The sequence below is a fragment of the Phaseolus vulgaris genome, chromosome 9 (assembly GCF_000499845.2).
Source record: "Phaseolus vulgaris cultivar G19833 chromosome 9, P. vulgaris v2.0, whole genome shotgun sequence".
Lineage (NCBI taxonomy): Eukaryota > Viridiplantae > Streptophyta > Magnoliopsida > Fabales > Fabaceae > Phaseolus > Phaseolus vulgaris.
Genome location: NC_023751.2, coordinates 30256387 through 30278408, shown reverse-complemented (window position 1 = coordinate 30278408; position 22022 = coordinate 30256387). Strand labels below are relative to the sequence as shown.

General features: G+C 28.0%; 1 protein-coding gene across 1 annotated transcript; it reads left to right on the top strand.

Annotated features, from left to right (window-relative positions):
• Nucleotides 1-11648: 11648 nt before the first annotated feature.
• Nucleotides 11649-15598, top strand: LOC137822561 (cytochrome P450 734A1-like). The gene is made up of 5 exons (XM_068627466.1): nt 11649-12114; nt 13290-13513; nt 13595-13836; nt 13919-14303; nt 14856-15598. Exons 1-5 carry the CDS (start codon nt 11847-11849, stop codon nt 15318-15320), a joined length of 1584 nt encoding a protein of 527 aa, XP_068483567.1. The 5' UTR covers nt 11649-11846; the 3' UTR covers nt 15321-15598.
• The last annotated feature ends 6424 nt before the right edge of the window (nt 15599-22022 follow it).

Sequence of the window (22022 nt, the reverse complement as noted above, 5' to 3'; positions counted from 1 at the left end):
AGTTGTCATATCTCTGTCAACTAAAATTCTTTTGTTAGACAGATACTAAAGGTAAATATAATAAGCTTGTTAATGAAGTGATTCGAATTCAACTTGTCTAATAATGAGCCTATCTATTCAAGATCCACAAGAGATTATTTTTGACTGCATTATGAGTTGTCATGTCTTTGTCAACTAGGAATATTTTTGTTAGAATCACAACTAATATCACACTATAATTGATCATTCAGTGCATGCAATGCTTCTTATAAGGTCTTTTTCTCTTAATTAATGATAGAGAAGAAAGTTCATTTCGTTTTTGTTATTTTCTTCTTTCCTTTGGTGTGCAAGGCATTGTATCAATTTGGAATTTTGATTGTAGTAAAATAAGTTTTTACAAATGGCCTTCTGCTAACAAATTGATTGAAGACTTCCTGTGTTGAAAAATGACATAAGATTGATCGGAAGGTTTATGTATCTTATTATGTCAAAAAAAAATTACTCTAAAAAATACTGAAATTATCCATTTCAGATTCTATAATCCAAAATACAAGTTTGTATTTTTTTTATTGTACTATCTACAAAATTTTATATTATGAATTATATATTCTGAAATATAAATTTTATATTTTGAATTATACATTTGAGAATGAAAAAATCACAAATTTAAACTTTCATATTTTAGAATTAAAAAAATTAATGAAAAACTAAGAGAAAGCAAACCTATCAAAAGGTAATTTTGATATTTTTAAAAGTATGGGTGGCAAGAGGGAAACATGAAACTACAGGAAGAAATTACCTATTTTGTTCCATCTCTTCAACCTCAAAAGTTTTAGGGGCCTCCCAAAATCCAGTTGTCCATTTTTTATGGCTCTAAGGTCCTAGATTGATTATTCGAAAACGATAAATATTTTTAATTTTACCAAATATATCAATTTTATTTTGATAAGGGTTTTTGCAATTTTTTATTGTAGTCAATAGTTGAGAGAATTAAAGTTGTTAATTAATTTATTCCGAGAGTAACTACTCTTTAATATCTATGCTTTATTTTCTTTCAATTCAACGGTTCTAATAAATAACTTGTTTTTTATAGTTACATTAAATGAAAATAAAAGAAATATACAAAGAGTAACTTATTCTTGGAATACACACTCCTTGTTACAAAATCATGAGAAAGAAAACTTATAAATTACCTGTGTTAATGATCATAATATATTTATAATATTCATCATCGCGTAGAGTGATCCCTAGAGTGAATTATATATTTAAATATAACACATAATTCACCTATTTCTTCTGCGATTCTCGTGAATCATGGCCGATGAGGTAATTTAAAAGGATAAATTATTTATTTAAATAATTTAATTTTTTTACAGTAAAATAAGTTGTTTGGATAAAGAAATTAAAATTTAAGAATTTTTGGAAGGTATTTTAAATGAATAAAATAGAAGGATCTCAACTTATTTATCAATATCATTGGCAGCTGCTTAGTGCTTTATTTTTCTTTTCTGCAAGTTCTGTTCTGTCTATGATTAAGTTTACTTGAGAGATAAAGAAAACTATAATATTATATAGTATGACGTAGTGTCATATGTATACACTCTCAGACCAATATAGGTTGCACAATTTCCATCCTTTAAATGATCATTTTATCCTTTGTAAATGTAACTTCTGGATTACCCTTTTCACAAATCTTCTAGAACAACTTTCTGGAACATAATTTTTGGAATATGATTTCCATAACAAATTTTCTAGAACATATAAAATACATTTCGGAACAAGCTTCTGGAACAAAAATTTTAAAACAAACTTCCCAAAATATATGAGATGCTTTCTTGAATGAACTTTTTGGAAGAGGATTTTTGGAACAAGCTTTCCAGAACTATGCATTTTGGAACGAGCTTTCTAAACAAAATTTCTAAAACAAGTTTTTTGAAACATATAGGCTACCTTCTGGATCGAGCTTTTCATTTTACTCTCTTTTTTTGGCAGTTTCTTCCTGCACCCCCACATTTTTCTTCCTGCACCCCCACACTCTTATGAAAAGACTAAATCGCCCTTATTAGTTTTAAAAATTCCAAAAATATCCTTAATCTAAAAAAACCCTAAAGAGGTGCAGGCAAGGATGCTCTCTTGCACAGACATGTTAATGAAGATGAAAAACATGAAGAACATGGATAATGACTTCTCAATATCATCATCATCCCACAAATCAACCTTATCATATAACTCTTGTTCAAATTCATCACTACATTCCATGCTTCTACAAATAAATAAAAAATGAAACAAAATCATTGCATTTCGGATCCATGAATCCATAAGTCAAAAACATTATTCTGAATCCAACAATCCATAATTCAAAAAGACCATTCCGGATTCAGGAATCCATAACACAAAAAAACAAGTATAGATTTGTGCATGTTCTTGTAGCAAGACTTTCATCAAATTTTCTTTTTTAAAGAGATTTTCTATATAAAGAGCTTGAGAAGAAGAGATTTGTTGTAATTCCTTTGTAGTCATTGCGAGAGTCTTTTGCTACTATTGCTTCTTTTTGTCTTTGAGTATGCTTGAAACTTCAAGAAACATTAAATGCTCTTTAACTTAGCATTGAATGTGTGTGGCTTCTATGGTAACACCTTTGAAGAATAGTAGAGCTTCACAATATTTGACATCTTCCCTTTTTTAAAATATTTGTTTGCATGAAGCAACTTTCAACATGTTCTTTAAGAGATCTTTGATGTTAATAAAGGGTTTTAAGATCTTGAAAGAATGAACAAGTGTAATTCTTGCAAGCATAAAATAAGCATTTAAAGTTTTATATGTTATTCGACGAATTATATTTATTGTTTGTTTAAACTTGATTAAGTGCACTCACTTGCATCATTTTAAGAAAAAATTTATGTAACTGATAAACTAATAACTTATTTGACAGATATAAAATTATATTTTATATTTTCACTATTTAAACATACAATCAAAACTAAATTCCATGTTTATGAAACTTGGATTTTTTCAGTGGGATTCTTGAAAGCTTTTATTTTTGGATTCCATTCTAAATGAGACTCTTCTATTGACATGGAATCTAAAAATCTGATCTATTATCTTTGGTTACCCAAGGATTTGCTAGAAATGCCAAGTTGTATCTCTAATTAGATATTTCAACAATAATTTTTCACATGAAGTATTTTTAATCTGCAATTGAACTACCAATAGAAGAAAATCATTCAAGACTAGTTACAATGACTTGCAAGATGAATATAAAATTTATCTATAGTCTCAAATTTTTCTCACAAAATATTTTAACATGCGCAGAGAATAAAATGAAAGCTTTAGTGAAAAAAACATCATTCCATCACTTAATATTATGTGATATAAGAAAACAGCACAAAAAACGATTATTAAGTCGAACAAAAATTATTAGATTCCTTTAATGTATCTAATGCAAGGAATAACCTAAGCCATCTCGTAAGGATACAAATAAATTAATTTTAATCCATTAGTACACTATAATCAAGGTATTCTAAACGTAATTAATGCAATATGAAAATCAATTTGAAATTGAAATTGTAACAAAAGAATTTGGGAAAATGTCAACAAATGAACACATCAATCCAAAGTTTAACGAAAATAATTATTATTTAGATAATCATCTAACATTTATTCATGAAATTGAAGTCACAGTAAAAGAATATGAACTTTTTTAGGAATTTCAATATGTGAATTTCGACTTGGATAAGGAGGATAGATGAGTCTGGAAGGAAAGAAAGGAGTTTGGGTACACGGTTAAATCGGCATACCTCCGTCTAAGGAAGGAAGGAGTAGGGGAGAATGGGATTGTGTTTAAAAAGTTTTGGAAGAGTAAAATTGTACCTATTGCTTTGGTTACGGCTTTGAGGGTGTTGGAAAACAAGTTAGCCACTGAGGCTAACCTGGAAAGGCGCAGGATCATTGTTGCAAACTCCACGTGTAGTCTTTGTGGGGTTGAGAAGGAAACTAACACTCATTTGTTATTTGAGTGTAGATTTGCTTGGTTATTGTGAAACCATTGTTGTGCGTGGTTGGACGTGCTGAGCGTGTTTCACAACGTTCCATTGTTAAAATTTTCTCAGTTTAGGTTGATTCGGTGAATGAAGTTTGAGGTGTTGTTTGGATCGCAGTAGTCAACGAGGTTTGGAAATAGGGTTATTTTTAACGGGGGAGTAGTGGATGTTCCAGAAGCTTTTGCTTTGGTTTAATTAAAGGTTTGGTCAGGGGTTACATCCAAGTCACAGTTTGCGAATTTTTCCTTTTCTGATTGGTGCATAGATCCGTTGGTTTGTATGAGTATGATCTTATAACGTATTCATTCAAGCTATTTGATTGTTTCCCCTAAATGTCTTCCTCTAGGTTAGCTAGGAGAATTCTGTTTAGGCAAACTTTGGAGTAAGTATTGTGATGAAAATTATGGATGAGTTCTTGTATAAGGATTGAATCACCCCTAAAGTGATTCATATTTATTTATTGTTTATTGTCGATAAAAAAAAGTAAAAGAATTTAGAAATACAGATTTAGGTGATCGATTAATAACTTAACTTCTAACAAATCAAATTAATCAATCTTAATTTTATTTATATTAAAATCTCAATGGGCATTCATAATCACATACGCGAATCAATAATTGGAAACACGAATAGAAGAAAGCATATGAGATCAGAAAGTAATTTGGAAACTCCAATTTGAATGAAATCCTTGAATTGGTGAAGAAATAATCCATTAAAGAATTTAATAATTGATTAAAGAAATAATCAAAACTTCAAGAATGCAAAAAGAATTTAGAGAAAATGAGAGAGCATGTGAGTGTGTTGCACAAGTTTAGATTTAGACTTAGATCAAGAAATGTGACTATGTTAGTTGCTTCCTGCACCCAACAAATTTAGACGAGTACCCATTCATTAATGCGAATGACCAAAATACTCTTTATAATTTTTAAATAGGTATGAGAGGCAGCTTAAAATGTATTCTGAATTTGACATTCCAAAATACATTTCTATATTTAAGTTTTTGGATCACTTTTCTAGATTTCAAAATCTCTTTTCCGTAATATGTTTTTGGATTTTTGTTTGGAATTATTTTTTATATTACAAAAATAATTTTCTAGAATTAAATTTTGGTTTTCTAATTTTATTTTAGAATTTCATTTCAGAGCACAAAAAATATATTACAGATTTTATTTTTTAGAATGTATTTTTTTATTCTGGATTTTCAATTCTAAAATGAGAAACAATTTTAGAATTTTAAAAGTTAATTGGGTGCAGGTCTAAAAATATTGGGTGCAGGAAGCAATTACCCAATTTTATTGGTAACTAATTTTCTCTTTCTTTCAGAAAAGGCAATTGCTTCCTGCACCATATCACTGCACCTAATCACAGGGGAAAAACCGAAAATACCCTTAAAAAAATGGGGTGCATATAAAATTACATTCCGGACCCCCTTTTCCAGAACACAATAATCTCTTAGGGATAATTTTTTCTGAAATGTATTATTTTCAATTATGGATTTTTTTATCCGGAATGTGATTTTGATTTTTTTTTTCCATTTTTATATCCGAAATACAAAAATCTCTTCCGGATTTATTTTTCTGGAATGCATTATTTTCAATTCTGGATTTTTATTTCCAGAACAAAGGATATTTTTGGAATTTTCAAAATTATGTTGGGTGCAGGTTCAAAAGTGTTGGGTGCAGGGAGTATTTGCCTTTGGAAAATATATTAAAGCTGATATATGGGCTTTAAGTATTCTTAATTAAGGCCCATCCAGTTACCTTTCTAAAATTATATTATAAGCTTAATTTGATATTGGTTTGAGTTACCTATGTTCATTTTAAGATTAGAAGGTCAAAGTGTGTACAAAGTGTAGAGTTTGCAATTTCAATTTTCGTTTTGAACCTGAAATAATCTAATTTAGGAAAAGGTGACTAGAAACAAAATTGAAGAGTTTTTTCTTCTACTTATAAAATACTCTTGAAGCATTCCAAGTCTATAACAAGTAATGCTAATATATTGAAGTGAGTAAAAATTAAAAAAAATAATGAGCATAATACCTAAGTCCATTAGGCAATACTAATTCTAGACTAACTTAATATCTTAATATTAATTTTAATTATATGTAAATTATGCAAAAATAGGTCATAAATGCATGTCACGAATAGGCTCTATAAAAAGGAAATCCCCACATGAACTTTTACATTTTCAGCAAAATTAAATGAAAACAAACTTTTTTTTTTTATATTCTTTAACTTCTCATATTTAATAACTATCTGTAAATATACTTTTAACATATAGACCATATTAAGATGAAGACAAGTCATAAGATGCAAGTTTTAATCTTATACTCTTGATATTGAATCTAAGTTTTGTTGATAATAAATAAAACAAATATAAGTTACTTGGTGTGGAACATTTATTAGAAAAAAAAGTAGAAGATGATTATAAATCATGAATAAAATACAAGTTCTTGACAAAGATGCAAGTTAAGTCACAAACAAAAAAACATAAGATTAGACGAGCTTACTATATAAGAACTAACAAATTATACTAAACACAAGAAATGATAGATGAGTATGTCAATATTAAATGACCATACAATCAATTGACACATTACTTTGATAAAAAGATCTTATCAATAAATGCAAGTCTAACAAGAAAAGAGTATAATAGACATGAAGTCTACTATTGAAGCTTAGAAGAACATAAACACTAGATGTTGCTGAAGAATAAACACATATAGCAAAAGAAAACACATTATACCAGATACTAAAGCAAAATATTAGACAAGTCCCTTGGAAGCTTGGATCAAGAAACAATCTCTTTCAAGTAAAGAAGAATAAACACACATCATAAGTACCTAGTATTGAACATCTTTATGATATAACACCGCTTAATCTCTATGAGTTGACTAAGAATGACCTCCAAGAAAGATTTTAATGCAAAGTACCATTTATCAATGTTGTTTAATTTTGTATTGTTAATGATGTAGAGACATCTTAAAGATCAATTGTGGTTTACATATCTCATTGTATTACATAGCAGATGATGTTAGCGAAAGGTCATGAACCTGTGGAAATGCTCTAACACATTATGCTTTGAAGCACAAAACCTACAATAGTCCTTTCTAGATGGCTATACAAGAAAATGCTTTCATGTAGAAAATGCTAAGGTTATAAGAAACATCTAATGAGTCTCACATGCTTGAGAGTAATGTTTAAAAGCCTTCAAGTGTTTAACGTGTAATTTGTCTTCTAGAAGACTTAATAGAGAGAAAATAATCGTAAAGAATTTACTATTGCGAAGTTATCTTTAGAAGCAAACACAATTTCATTGTTGTATAGGCCAAAGAGGTTTTGTTTAATTTTTTGGAGATGCCTTGTGTACTTGTGCTTAAATTAGGGAGGTTTTAGTAGATAACCTATAATCACTTTGTGTATTTAGTCTAGTAAGACATTGTGCACTTAGATAATCAAGAGCTACTTTATGTAATCATTGTAAACCAAAAGTGACAGTAATAATACTTGTAATTTCATTTTATTAATTAGACTCACTGATGTTGGCATTGTAGAACTGGATATGGTCTAGGTTGGGATGATCCATTATAAAAATCATGTTATTGTTAACTATTCTATTACACATTACAATACTTGTTAATTATCCCCTCTAAAAGGTTTGTGAACATACTTTATAAAATCATTATACGATCCCACATAACATTTGATGTGCCCTTAGTGAAAGTTTTTACAAAATTAATTTTAATAGCTCTATTTAAAATTCCACTTTCTAAAGTTACCGTGTTCTTTCAATGCAAAGAGAAAAAAATAAAAATCAAAGAGTGAATTATAACATTGTGTTTGTTTTCACTGATGTACTGTACATGAGACAAATTTGGGGGAGACGATGCTATTTGTTTCTGGTAATGTGTGAAGAAAGACGAGCAGATATTTGTGGGGGCAGGGGAAGGGTGGGGTTTCCTCGCTTCTATGAAGAGAAAGGAAAGAAAAGCCACGTTAGTCATTAAGAGATCAGTGAAATGCCCTTGCTTTTACTAAATGGTTTCGTGCTTTTGAAGTGGAGGTCAAGACGATGGTTTGCTGGTGGTGGTGGGTTGCGACTTGGTAGACACCATAGTTTGTAAGTAAGTGATGTGTGAAAAAAGATGGATAATCGATTATGGGGTTATGCATAATCGATTATCCGTGATTTTTTTTTTCAAACAAAAAATTGAGCCAAAAGAAAAGAACATAACATAAGAAAATATATTGTCAAAGAAGGAGAAACAAAAAGAAAGGTGGAGAATAGAGAAGAAGAACAGAGAGTGAAAAATGGAGTGAGCATAAAAAGGTCTCAAAAAAGAAAAAAAGATAGGGACCCTAATCGTTTACACCAAACATTAGACGGTCAAACAGAGACCGTCTACCCCAAAAACAAAAAATAAAATCAAGGATCCAAGCCGTCTACACCAAGCATTAGATTATTAAACAGAGACCGTCTACCAAAAAAAATGAAACACAAGAACCCAAATTGTCTACAACAAAAATTTGATGGTAAAAAAGGGATCGTCTACCCCAAAAACAAAAATGAATATGAAAATAGGGGCCCAAATTTTCTACACCAAGCATCACAGGGTCAAACAGAGACCCTCTACCCTAAAAAATGAAAACAGGGGACCCAAATCGTTTACACCAAGCATTAAATGGTCAAACAGAGATTGTCTACCCCAAAAATAAAAACGAAACTGAAAACAGGGACCCAAATGATCTACACCAAGCATTAGACGATCAAATAGAGACTATCTACCCAAAAATAAAACTATCTACCTTTAGTTTGACAACAAAATTGAGGAGTTCCACCACGACGAGTTTGCCAAAAAATTTTAATGTTCTAAGAAAAGTATAAATAAGACTTTTGAGGGTGCTGCTTAGTGCGTTGAATGCTCTTAGCCCTGGTTATAGTTGTTGAATTGAATAAGAAGTAGAAGGAGAAAGGGAAAAAGAAGCATAAGGAGAAAGGGAAAAAGAACATAAATTTTTTATATAATAAAAATATTTAATAATAATATTAACAAAAATAAACAACTACAGTTAATATTAACAATAATAAATAATACTAATAATTATAATAAGATAAAATAATACTGATAAAATTAAGATTTAATATTTAATTATTTATAGTATTAGAAAAAATGTAATTGTCTTAAATAATAATTATAACAAATAAAATATTAAAAAATTCAGATTTTTTTTAAACAGAACATTAAATAATTTAGGATTTGTATTTATTTAATATTTTTTATAATTTAATTTTTTTATATTTTTTATATTTTTTATTTAAATAGGACATTATATAATTCAAGATTTACATTTATTTACGATTTTGAATAATTTAGAAATTTTATGGATTTCATATTTTTATTTACATAAGATATTAAATAATTTAATATTTGTATTTAGTTTATATTTTTTTTAAATAATTTAAGATTTTTATTTATATCAGGTTTTTATTTAAGTAAAAAATTAAATAATTTAGGAATTATATTTATTTAAAATTTTGAATAATTTAGCAAAAACATTGATATTTTTGTTTAAATAAAATATTGAATAATTTAGGATTTGTATTTATTTAGAATTTTGTATAATTTTGGAATTTTATTTATTTGAAATTTTTATTTAAGTAAGAAATTAAATAATTTAAAATTTGTATATTTTTGGGATTTTGAATAATTTATATATTTTATTCATTTCAAATTTTATTTAATTAGAAAATTAAATAATTTAGGATTTGTATTTATGTAGGATTGAATAATTTAAGAATTTTATTTATGTCATATTTTTATTTAAACAGGACATTAAATAATTTAAGATTTGTATTTATTTAATATTTTAAATAATTTAAGAATTTTATTTATTTCATTTTTTATTTAAGTGAGAAATTAAGTAATTTAGGATTTATATTTATTTATAATTTTGAAATAACTTAGGAACTTTATTTATTTATTTATTTATTTAAATAGGATATTAAATAATTTAAAATTTATATTTATTTAGGATTTTGAATAATTTAAGAATTTTATTTATTTCGAACTTTTATTTAAGTAGGGCATTAAATAATTTAGAATTTTTTATTTATTTAAGAATTTTGAATAATTTATGAATTTGTTTTATTTCAAAGTTTTATTTAAGTAAGACATTAAATAATTTAAGATTTTAGTTTTTTAGGATTTTGGTAATTTAGGAATTTTATTTATGTGAAATATATATGTCAAAATTTCTAAAATATTTTCAAATTTAACTTATGTATACATAAAACAATTTAATCATATTTTAGTTTAATTTAATTTTAACCACAATGTTCAATTTGTAATCTTACACATTTATTTATGTAAAAAAATTATTTTATAATCACACCTATCACATCACTTACAAACTTTTCTTTCATTTCTCACCATTTTTCTCTTAATCCAAACTAACTAACTTTCCATTCACTTTCACCTCAAATTCAGTCTCAGAAATTCATCTACAAATCCAAACAAAGCCTAATTGATAAAATGATCTCAACATAGTATAAATTATCCACATCACGTATTTTAAGTTCATAGTCAAACATAACATATAAACAAACAATACCAAATCCTGACGAGACTTTAATTTCTACCACTTGAAATACAACAATTAAATATAAAAAAAAAAGTCTTTATTAAGCTTGTAATGTTTGTACGATCAACTCACTCTATAAGGGAGATTGAATAAGAACTCAATACTTTTTCTTGCAAAGATAGACCGTCTAACAAACTAGCCAAGGAAAACAACAGTTTTTTTTATTAATTCACCCAAACTCAGGAGATAAGTCCAATTCTTAAAAGATTTCACTAGTCAAAATTGATTATAAACAAGTATATAAATCACTCTTAGTTATAACGAGTACACAAACCACTCATAATGAGTCATTCTCAATCTCCTCCTAAGATTAAGACCTTAAGAGGAAGTAAGAGAGAAACACTCAAAGAAAGAATAGTTTAAAGTATTTGGTGTCTTAAAATTTATTAATGCAAAACTATGACATTGTAATTTTATATGATATTTTGTAAATTTATCATAAATAACTAATATGTTTCGATAACTAATTCGTATTTATTAAAGTGAATTATAAATTTATAATATTAATATAAATGTGTGAATAATAATATAATTTATTCAAATTATAATATTAAACATATATTTATATATATATATATAAATATAAATGATGAAAATAAAAATAGAGATACACCACCTATGTTTTTATAGTTTTTATAGTACTAACGAAAATAGAAAGATAATATTATAAGTGTGTTGACATTTTTTATTATTATATTTATCTTACAGTCATTCTGTAAATAAAAGCAAGCTACCTTATAATAAAAAGGTTATTTGAAATATTGTATAATTTGAGTAGTATTTTGTAATGATGACTTTTTCTATCCGTTATTTTCTTTCACCTTTTAGATAATTAATTTTATCATGAATTTCGTGTTATGATTTAAAAATGTTATTAAGGGGAAAATAGAATTGTGTTTTACATTGTAGAGTTTTATACAAAAAAAGATAAGGGTAAAATTGTATGAAAAAATGATTCCATAAAATAAGCTCAAATTGGTTGACCATTAGAATTCCAATGGCGGCCCCTACGCCGCTGGTCCTGGTTATCTTTTCTCTGCCTCCTCTTCTTTCTTCCTCTCTCTGTGTCTTCCTTCAAATCTTATAAAGGCAACACACTAACAACCAAAGCACAGATAAGAAAGCAAACCCAAAAGCTGCTCCCAAACACATCAAACATACACTGAATTTCAAGCCCAAAAACAACATGGGAGAAGTATTTAAGATTCTTTTTGTCTTTCTCATCACTCTGCTACTTCTGCTCAAGGTAGCACTCTCTTTCTGGTGGAGACCAAGGAAAATTCAAGGACATTTCTTCAACCAAGGAATAAGAGGACCCCCTTATCGTTTCTTCGTTGGAAATGTTCAAGAACTTGTGGGAATGATGCTCAAAGCCTCTTCTCAACCCATGCCTTTCTCTCACAACATTCTCCCTAGAGTCCTTTCCTTCTACCATCACTGGAAGAAACTTTACGGTACCTTCTTTTTTCTTACCTCTCTCCTTCACAAACACATACTCTCCCTCCTACACATATACATTGTCTTCAATCTTGGCATCGTTTTCGTTGCATGAATATATTCAGACCCTTCTTCACCCATCTTGTTACTCTTCAAAGGATGTCTTACTTCTCCTAGTTTTATGTTTCTTCTTCGAGAATTTCGAGACTTTTCAAGGCCTCATTTCTTGAGAAAGATTGCTTTTTTTGCAACCCTTTCTGCCTTTTCTTTTCCTCGGGTAGCTGTTTATTGCACCACCTCCTTTCTCTATCAACTTTTTTTCTTCTTTTCCCTTTTTTTTCTGTATTTCTCTCTGTTTTTCCTAACGCCTCTGATACATCTTTTTAGTAATCCAACAAGGCCCAAAATCCGCTACTTGGACTTTGACCACAACATCGCCATTTCTGAGCTTTGTAACTCACAGTCAATCACAATTGTAGTCATATTTATCCATAACTTCCTGTAGTATGAGTAATAGTGACAGTGACTACTGCAATTTCTTAAAACCTTAATTGAGCTTAACTTCTGTATGTTAATCATATATTTATTAGGAACCGATTCCTGTCCAGCATAGATGTCAGATACACAAAATCAAGCTAGCAATTTTTCCTAGTTTATTTTCTCATAAAAAAAATTCTCAGCTTATTAATGAACCCTTCTTACTTGTACACAGTATCTAGTGTTTATGAAATATTAGTTCAATTTGTTGAATGCGAAGTTGTCATCTGATTTTGCGCTCTTTCCCATGTCTTATTTTTCTTGTGTTGTTATATGGGGAATTGAATTGTGACAATGTAGTTGTATATGTTTGGTAACCGTTTTTAAATTGACTTGTCTTCTTCAATTCCCTCCTCCTTCTGTTTTTTGCCACCTCTCTGTTAATGTCTCTGTGCTGTAGGGTCTACACCGTCCTTGCATCCTCTGAAACCAACGGTTGTCATGTTTCCTGCTTCTTTCATCATTTTACAAACTTCACACTTCCTACATAAGGCTCTGTGATAGTTCCACCTTCATGTAAAAATGTCTCATTTTTTTCCTAACCATATAAAAATAATCCAATCAATGCAAAATTACACATACCCGTCTTTCAATTGCGAAATTACATAATCAGCCAATTAATTCATTGATTAAAACATGATTGAATTTGATAAAGGTGCAACATTCCTCGTCTGGTTTGGACCCACCGCTCGAGTCACCATCTCTGATCCAGACCTCATCCGCGAAATCTTCACCTCCAAGTCAGAATTCTACGAGAAAAACGAATCTCCCCCACTGGTGAAGCAGCTTGAAGGTGATGGACTCCTCAGCCTCAAAGGAGAAAAATGGGCTCACCACCGAAGAATCATCGCTCCCACCTTTCATATGGAGAATCTAAAAGTAATATATATATATACACTGTGTTAAATTGATCATGTAACTTTTCTTTATTCTATTTTAATATATACATAATCTTTGTAGTTGTTGATACCGATTATGGCAACAAGCGTGGTTGAGATGATGGAGAAGTGGAGGAGCATGGCGGAGACGGGTGAAGTGGAAATCGAAGTTTCGGAGTGTTTTCAAACCTTAACAGAAGATGTGATTACTAGGACAGCGTTTGGAAGCAGCTACGAAGATGGCAAAGCCATTTTCCAGTTACAAGCCCAACAAATGGAACTAGCAGCTGGTGCCTTCCAAAAAGTGTTGATTCCAGGTTTTAGGTAACAAAACAATCCTTGTGTAATGAATGAGAGTAGTGATGATGCAGTGAATTATAATATTTTGTTATTGGTTTTTGTGTAGATTCTTTCCGACGAGGAAGAATTTAAATTCTTGGAAACTGGATAAGGAAATGAAGAGATCGTTGGTGAAGCTGATCGATCGACGAAAAGAGAATGCGTGTGGGAAGGAAGATACGAAAGGGGCGAAGGATTTGCTGGGGCTTATGATTCGGGCTTCGCACAGCAGCAGCAGCAGCAGCAATGTGAATGTAACGGTTGATGACATTGTGGAAGAGTGCAAGAGTTTTTTCTTTGCAGGGAAACACACGACTTCGAACCTGCTGACGTGGAGCACGATTCTGCTTGCTATGCACCCGCAGTGGCAGGTACAGGCACGTGAGGAGGTGGAGATGGTGTGCGGTGCACGTGACATCCCTGGCAAGGACGATCTTGTGAAGCTTAAGACAGTAAGCAACTGCTACTGTGCATAATCATATATAATCTTTAGGCTTTGTTTTGTTTTGTTTTGGGATTCAGACAAAAATAATGTTTTGTCTCTTCGGCCCTTGTTTTCTGTGTTGCTTTCCTCACACAAGGAAACCCAACTGCGGCCCTTTTGCCTTTTCTGTTTCTTATCTCAAGGAAGCATGTAGGGGCAGTGTTATCGTTTCCCTCTTACAACTTTTGTTTTCGTTTACCACACACCCTTCCAATTCTCGATTCTCATATCAAAACACTTCTATACTTTTTATCAATTTAATTCTAAATTATTTACATTCAATTTTCTTAAAATTAATAAAAATAACAAAGTAATTTATATTTATAATATAAAAGTGTGTATATATATATATGATTTAGGTAAGTTGAGTGTTCAATTTATTTTTTTCAGAAGAATGCGATTCCCGTAACAATGTAGTATTTAATTATAATTGTATCTAATTTTTTTTTTTTAATTTTTATTAATAGGATAGTATATGTGACATTATGTTCTGGCATTTATCGATATTTGATATTTGCAGTTGACGATGATCGTGAATGAGTCTCTGAGACTGTACCCTCCCACAATCGCAACCATCAGAAGGGCGAAAGCTGACGTGGAGCTAGGGGCGTTCAAGATCCCGTGCGGGACGGAGCTCCTGATCCCCATCCTAGCCGTTCATCACGATCAGGCCACGTGGGGAAGCGACGCCACCGAGTTCAATCCTGGCCGTTTCTCCAACGGCGTGTCTCGCGCCGCACTCCGCCCTTTTGCGTTTATCCCCTTCGGCCTCGGTGCGCGTACCTGCGTGGGACAGAACCTCGCGCTTCTTCAAACCAAACTCACCCTCGCCATCATGCTTACCCGTTTCACTTTCAAATTGGCCCCTACCTATCGCCACGCGCCGACGGTCCTCATGTTGCTCTACCCTCAGTACGGCGCGCCGATCATTTTCCAACCCATCGCCACCGCAACCACAACCACAACCACTTCGGATTGTTCCTGATCATGGGTTATGCGTGCATGTTTGTGTAGATCGAGTGTATATTCGTTTGAGTTTAGGGATCAAAACCCCCCTTTACAGCTTTTGGCCTTGAAAGTTGAAGACAAAAAAATATATATATATATGTATGGATTAGGTTATATTGAGCGTTTAAAAGAGAGATTTAAAAGTTTAAAATTGCCAAAAACAAATTATAGGCTAGGCACATGGTTTGTGTGACTTGTATCATCTACACTTGTAATGTTTCATATATATCATATATTTGAAATACAATTTGTGTACTTTATTAGAATACAAATTTGGTAATCATATAAATAATAACACTCAATTATTGATTATTAATTATTCTATTTAATACAATATTAGTTATAATAACTTGTGATGATTATTATATTAATATTTGCATCATTTTTCCTAAAAATATATTCCACAACCTTATGTAATGATACTTGTTTTATTTTCCAAAAGTAAACCAAAATTAAAAAATATTTAAATAGCATGGTGAAAATTTATTTAGGAAACCAATGATTTATAGTTAGAAGATTTCGTACATATTAAATTAGTTTTTATAATATATTTATTTAATTTACTAATATAACACAAAAATAAAAATTGTAAAAATAAATTATATTTAGTTAATTAAGAAATATATAAAATACAATTAATACTGATAATAATTTAGAAATACTTAAAATTATTTGACATAAAATTAGTAAAGAAATTTAAAAATATAAAGTTTACAATTAATTATTATTAATATTTAATTTAAATTTTTTAGTGTTATTAAAAATGTCATAAAGTGTAATTATTATTAATTTCTTGATATGGTTTTATTTTTAATTTTTTAATAATATAGTAAAATTAAATTAATACAAATAATAGAATAAAATAATTTTGAATAAATCAATATTAATTTGGTTTATGTAATTAAATGTAGAACATAAATTGATATTATTAAAATTATTTTAACAATTCCGTTCGGGATAATAAATAATAGTTAATTTTTTAAAATAAATAATATAAATAAAATACAACTAGATCTATATAATGTGTAATTAGTGGTGGCAGAAAAATTAAAAGGAGTTGTTAAAGGATTTAAATAATACATTAGAAATATAAAATTATTTTAAATTTAGAATAAAAATCTCATAGATTATTATTTAATATTTTACTATTTACAGTTTAAGTTAAAAATTATTAATAATCACTTTAGTGAATAACAAATAAATTTTAAATTGTAAATAAACATATTTGAAAAATAAAATATTTAAAATAGAGTAATTGAAATTTTATTTATTTAACAGTTAAAGGTGTGCATGCAAGTAAATAACATGAAATTGATAAAACAAAATAATTTAAATGAAACAAATACATATTCAATCACAAGTCATAAATAATTTCATTAGATGTTATATTGCAAAAATTTTGGTGACAAACAATTTAATGTTGTTCCATCATTCTTCACAGAGAATATGCTTGGATGAAGATGTTTTTTTTTCAATAATTGATAATTTGTGTAACGTCAACATCACTTTTGATTTGTATTGAGTCATTAATGGATTGTTGATCAACAATTTGAATCAGACGACACCAATAGTTTGATTTTGTGTCTTGTTTATGGTGTTCGTATTATAGTACTTCCGTTTTACTATGAAATAGCTCATAAAAGAACTAGTTGCATTGGATTGTCATTTATGATTATAATACTTATAGGATAGACCAAAACCATTTCAACTTTCCATTATCATAACTTGTTGGATAAGTTCTCCAAAATAAAATATTACTTTAATAAAAGTGATGAGGTTGAAATTTATGGAAGAAATTTATGGAAGAGCTAGTTAGGTTTAAAACCCTCGTAAAATTTCTTCTATAAATTTTGTAAAGATACTACGTTTAGATTAGTGATATTACAACTTGTTTGAATATTATTTGAATAACTTAGGAATGTAAAATTTTTCTTATTGGACCTTCATTATTTTGAACTAGAGGACTTAGTAATTGTGGAAAAAAATAAACTTTTTCAAAATTTTCTTTTTAGAAAGAGTTGTCGACATAGTAAAAGTTAAAATCACTGTCTAACAATGAAAATAATATTGTATATTCGTAAAGGCAAAATCATTATTTTATTTAAATAACTTTTTTCTAAGATAAGTAATTATATTTTATAATTGCATTATTTGACAACATAAGCAACAATTTTTGGTGTTGCCTACTACAGTAGGACCGTTATCATACATTATTACGAAGCTGTTCTTTTTGTCAATGTTAACAAGATAAAAATTGTTATTGTAGATCACTTAAAAATATGTTATCCACTACAACAATATTTGATATTAGTCACCACCAGAGAAAAAATAAATAAATATTGGCTTTTAAGACGAAAAATGAACATTAAAATTTTATTTTTTATTAAATAATTAAACTACAACATTGGTTAGCTGATTTAAAAAGTAATTTAAAAATAAAAATTTAAATAAAAATATGAAAAAATGTTTTGTAGGCTTAAAAATAAAATTTTTTATTTATTGGTATTATCTTTTTAAAATAATTTGATTTGAAGTTGAAGCTGAAAATAACTTACATTATTACAACTCTAAAACTGTTTTCATATAAAACGATTTTTATAACAGGCAAACACTTTTAGCGCGTAATAATAAATGAAAATGTTGTAATAACATATTAATACTTAGAAAGATTTTATGTAATAATATTTCTCTCTTAACGATTTTATCTAATAATATCATATCTCTCTTTTGGAATACTAAAATTCTTTTGGAATACTAAAATTTGTAAGTAATGTTGTTTATTTTAACAAATAGTGTTAAGATTGTTAGAATGATGGTTTCTACTTTATTTATATTTGAAATATTGCTTTGATGGTAGGTTAGACCAAATTTTTTTCAACTTTTTATTATGATGGTTGATTGAATAAGTACTCCAAATAAAAGTATTGTTTTAATGAAAGTGACGAGATTGAGATCTATGAAAGATTTTGTAATTGGTGGGTTTAGAAGTCTCATATATTATTCTATAGTCCTTGTGAACTTAATGTACAATTCAATCATTATATCAATGGGAAATTGAGACTTATAAGCTATATTTGATATACATGAACATATGTTAATATCCTAGTAGCATCATACCTAATTAGACTATATGTTAGTTTGGTTGATGGTAGTACAATTTCTTGAATGTTATTTTAACGTGTCCTAGGGTAATGTATAATTTTTCCTATACCCTTAAAAGGTGAAAATAGAGTTTCATATGTTATGTGATTCTAATGACATACAGATAAATTATTTCTTGACAAATAGACCGAGTGAACTATAGTAAATGATAAAAGAGTTGTTATATCCTCACTTACTAGTTGTAATCACAATATATGTGTCTTTCATTATTAAGTGTGAAAATAATCATGTAAAATTGTGCAAATGGTGAATTAAAGAATATGATGAACTTTATAAAAGAACAAACAAATAAATTTAGAAAAGAATAGTACAATTATTTAATACAAAATGAAATAAATATATATTTTTTCATTGTTTGCAAATTATAGTAAAGAAAATAATATAGAATATCCTTTTAACATTGAAAAATGTATATCCCCTCTAGAAAAAAAAACATTGAATAGTTAAAAAATATTAAACAATATCAATGGTATTATATAATCTATATATCCTCTGCAACAATAAATAATAATACAACCTGCTAAGGATATTAAAGATGAAGAAAACCTATTGATAGAAAAAGATATAAAAAGAGTACATTTACAATTAAATTATTTAAATACTACGTTAGAAATAATGTCAAAAAATTAATTAGAATATAAAATTTAGGGCAAAAAGATACACTTAGTACTTCAACTACTATTTACTAATTAAACCACCAGTGAAACCTATATACAAATTAATTAATGTACCAGAAAAAGAATAAGAATCCATTAAATTAAAAAGCAACACCGATATAAAAGTAGAAGAAATATAGAAAAGTTTAGAGAAATTAAATAAATCTTTTATAAATACTATAGAGACGTACATCTGTAAATAAAATAAGAGCTTATCCAAAACTAAAAAATTATTATCCAAAATCAATTCCAGCCGATGTGCAATTTGAAGAAAGAGGACAGTTAGTACAAAATAATCAGGATAATAGAATTTAAATGGATTAAGTGAACAACCAATATTAGATTTAACATGAAAGATTGTAGTAACAAAGTTAGAGCAATTATAATAATTCAAGAATTTAGTGGAGAATTAAAAAGATGGTGGGATAATTTATGTACATAATAAGATAAGATAGCTATTCTTAATAGTGTTAAATCTTAAAACATCAAGAAGATGTTTTTTCAGCTTAGTTTATACAAATATTTTTTTAATCTAAGGTTTCTTAAGAAAGATTTATGCGACTTCCAAAGTATTTGTAGAAAAGGTAAAACTGAATTTAGAAAAACATCACAAAAAGCCAATATTATATGATTATTTAACTTATGGTCAAATTCACTACATTCCAGTTGATAAAGGAATACAAGTATACATAGTTTAAGCTATAAAATAAAATAAAATAGGAAAGGAAAGTACAACTAATAGAAAAGAAATATGAACCTTTTGTTAACAATATGGTATAAAATATGTTAAAGCTCCAAGCGCTCAATAATAAAAAATAACAAACAAGAAAAATATTGTAAAAATCCATATAAAAAAAAACTTACAATAATACTTCTCTCTCAGTTTACAAAACAAAAAACCTAACTACATAAAGTTAACTAAAAGGGATAAAAATACCTGGTTGAAATGTGGTATAGAATAGGTATTATGTAGTAGTTGTAAAGTATTAAAAAAACTAAATCAATTAGAGGATGAAAAGTTAAAAAAATTACATAATATTCTAATAAATTGTGAACTAAGATGAATATAAGAATAAGAATATTAATAATATAATAATAAGAATATAATAATAATATTAATAGCTTTCACATAAATACTTGTAAAATAATATAAAATAATAAACACTACAAGAAATAATGATGGTAAAGTCTCCAAAAGAGCGACGCAAAGTGCACAAGAGAGACAATACATCAGACTAATGTGGTTTAGCGTTATGCATTAGAGAAGCCTATAATGAGACACAAATTTATAAAGTAGTGTTAGCTAAGCCTACATAAAATAAAATATATTATTTAACTATAATGTATGTTTAAAGGACACTAAAATTGATATAAAATTAAACAATTTTTAAGAAATGGACTTTAAGTATAACTCAACCTCATAAAATTGGTTTACAAGATGAGGTTTGCACACACCCCCCTCACACCGAGGCTACCAACTCGTGCTTGAGATATGGGTGGTACGATAACGGTCCGATAGCGGGTGACCTGATAAGCCCAACAAGCAATCACTTGGATATATTCGAAATGACTCTGATACTATATTAAAAAATGGACTTTAAGCCTAACTCGACCTCATAAAACCAGCTTATAAGGTGAGTTTTGCACCCACTTATATACTATGAAATGTCCTAATCTCTAGTCGATGTGGTCTCTAACAATAATTAAACTTAGCATCACCGTTGGGGACACTATGTGAGAAAACATATGTAAGTAAATTGTCGTCATTGAGGACACTACCTAGGAAATAAAAATGAGTAAAATGCACTTAAGGAGAGCGAAATGGACATAAAGACAAAACCGAAAAATAACATAGTGTGGGCTAAGGTAACAACAAATGTCCACGTCACCTTAGTATCGCCTAAATTTACACTAAATGTAATAAAATATTAACTTTCATTCACTTTGTGTCCTCATTCTCGACGTAATATAATTTTGTAACTTATTTTTTGATTGCATCTACTTTGTATCCTCATTCTAGACGCTAACTTATTATTATTATTATTATTATTATTATTTTAATAATTTTTAACTTGCATCCACTTTGTGTTCCCATTCTAGACTCAATATTATTCTGTCACTTAACTTTTTTCATTGCATCTACTTTGTGTCCCCATTTTAGACTCTAATTTATTATTATTTTAATAATTTTTTGTGCGAGTTAAAGGTCTTCATTGTGAACACAATATTTGACATTTATTTTTGTGTTCAAGTTGAGTACACTTCACTCATGTTAGTGACTTCTTTTTTATAGTCCCCGCTTTTTGTTGGCAGCTAAAAATGATTTTTCTTGTAGTGAAAGATTTATTTTAAATATTCAATTTAAATTATTATTTTAAATCATTATAAAATAAATTCAAAAGTTTTTAATTTAAATTATAATAACACTTTTTAATATTAATAATTAATTTTAATTATTTAAATGTATGTGAATATAAATTAAAATTAAAATTAAAATTAATTATGAATTACACAATTCAATTTATTAGTAAAAAAATGTAATAATTTATATAAATTATTACAACAATAATTTTTAATAATTAATACAAAAATAAATAATTCATTTTTATTAATAATGATAATATATTAAATAATTTTAAATATTTATAAATTATTATTAATATTAGTTTTCTGTTATATATTTTTATTATTACTCATGAATATATAATATTTTAAAATATTGAAAGTAATTTCTATTTTTAAACTCATAAAAATATTTTAAATTATAAAATATATTAAATAAAATATTTAATACATTTATATTTTGTTATATTAGAAAATATTAAATAGTTAAATATAATTTATTTTTATAATTTTTATTG

What these genes read in the sequence shown, in the direction of transcription:
- LOC137822561 (XM_068627466.1), top strand. Translation starts at nt 11,847, where the DNA reads ATGGGAGAAGTATTTAAGATTCTTTTTGTCTTTCTCATCACTCTGCTA. An exon ending in TCACTGGAAGAAACTTTACG is followed by an intron (nt 12,115 to 13,289) that starts GTACCTTCTTTT and finishes AATTTGATAAAG; the next exon opens with GTGCAACATTCCTCGTCTGG. An exon ending in GTGTTGATTCCAGGTTTTAG is followed by an intron (nt 13,837 to 13,918) that starts GTAACAAAACAA and finishes GTTTTTGTGTAG; the next exon opens with ATTCTTTCCGACGAGGAAGA.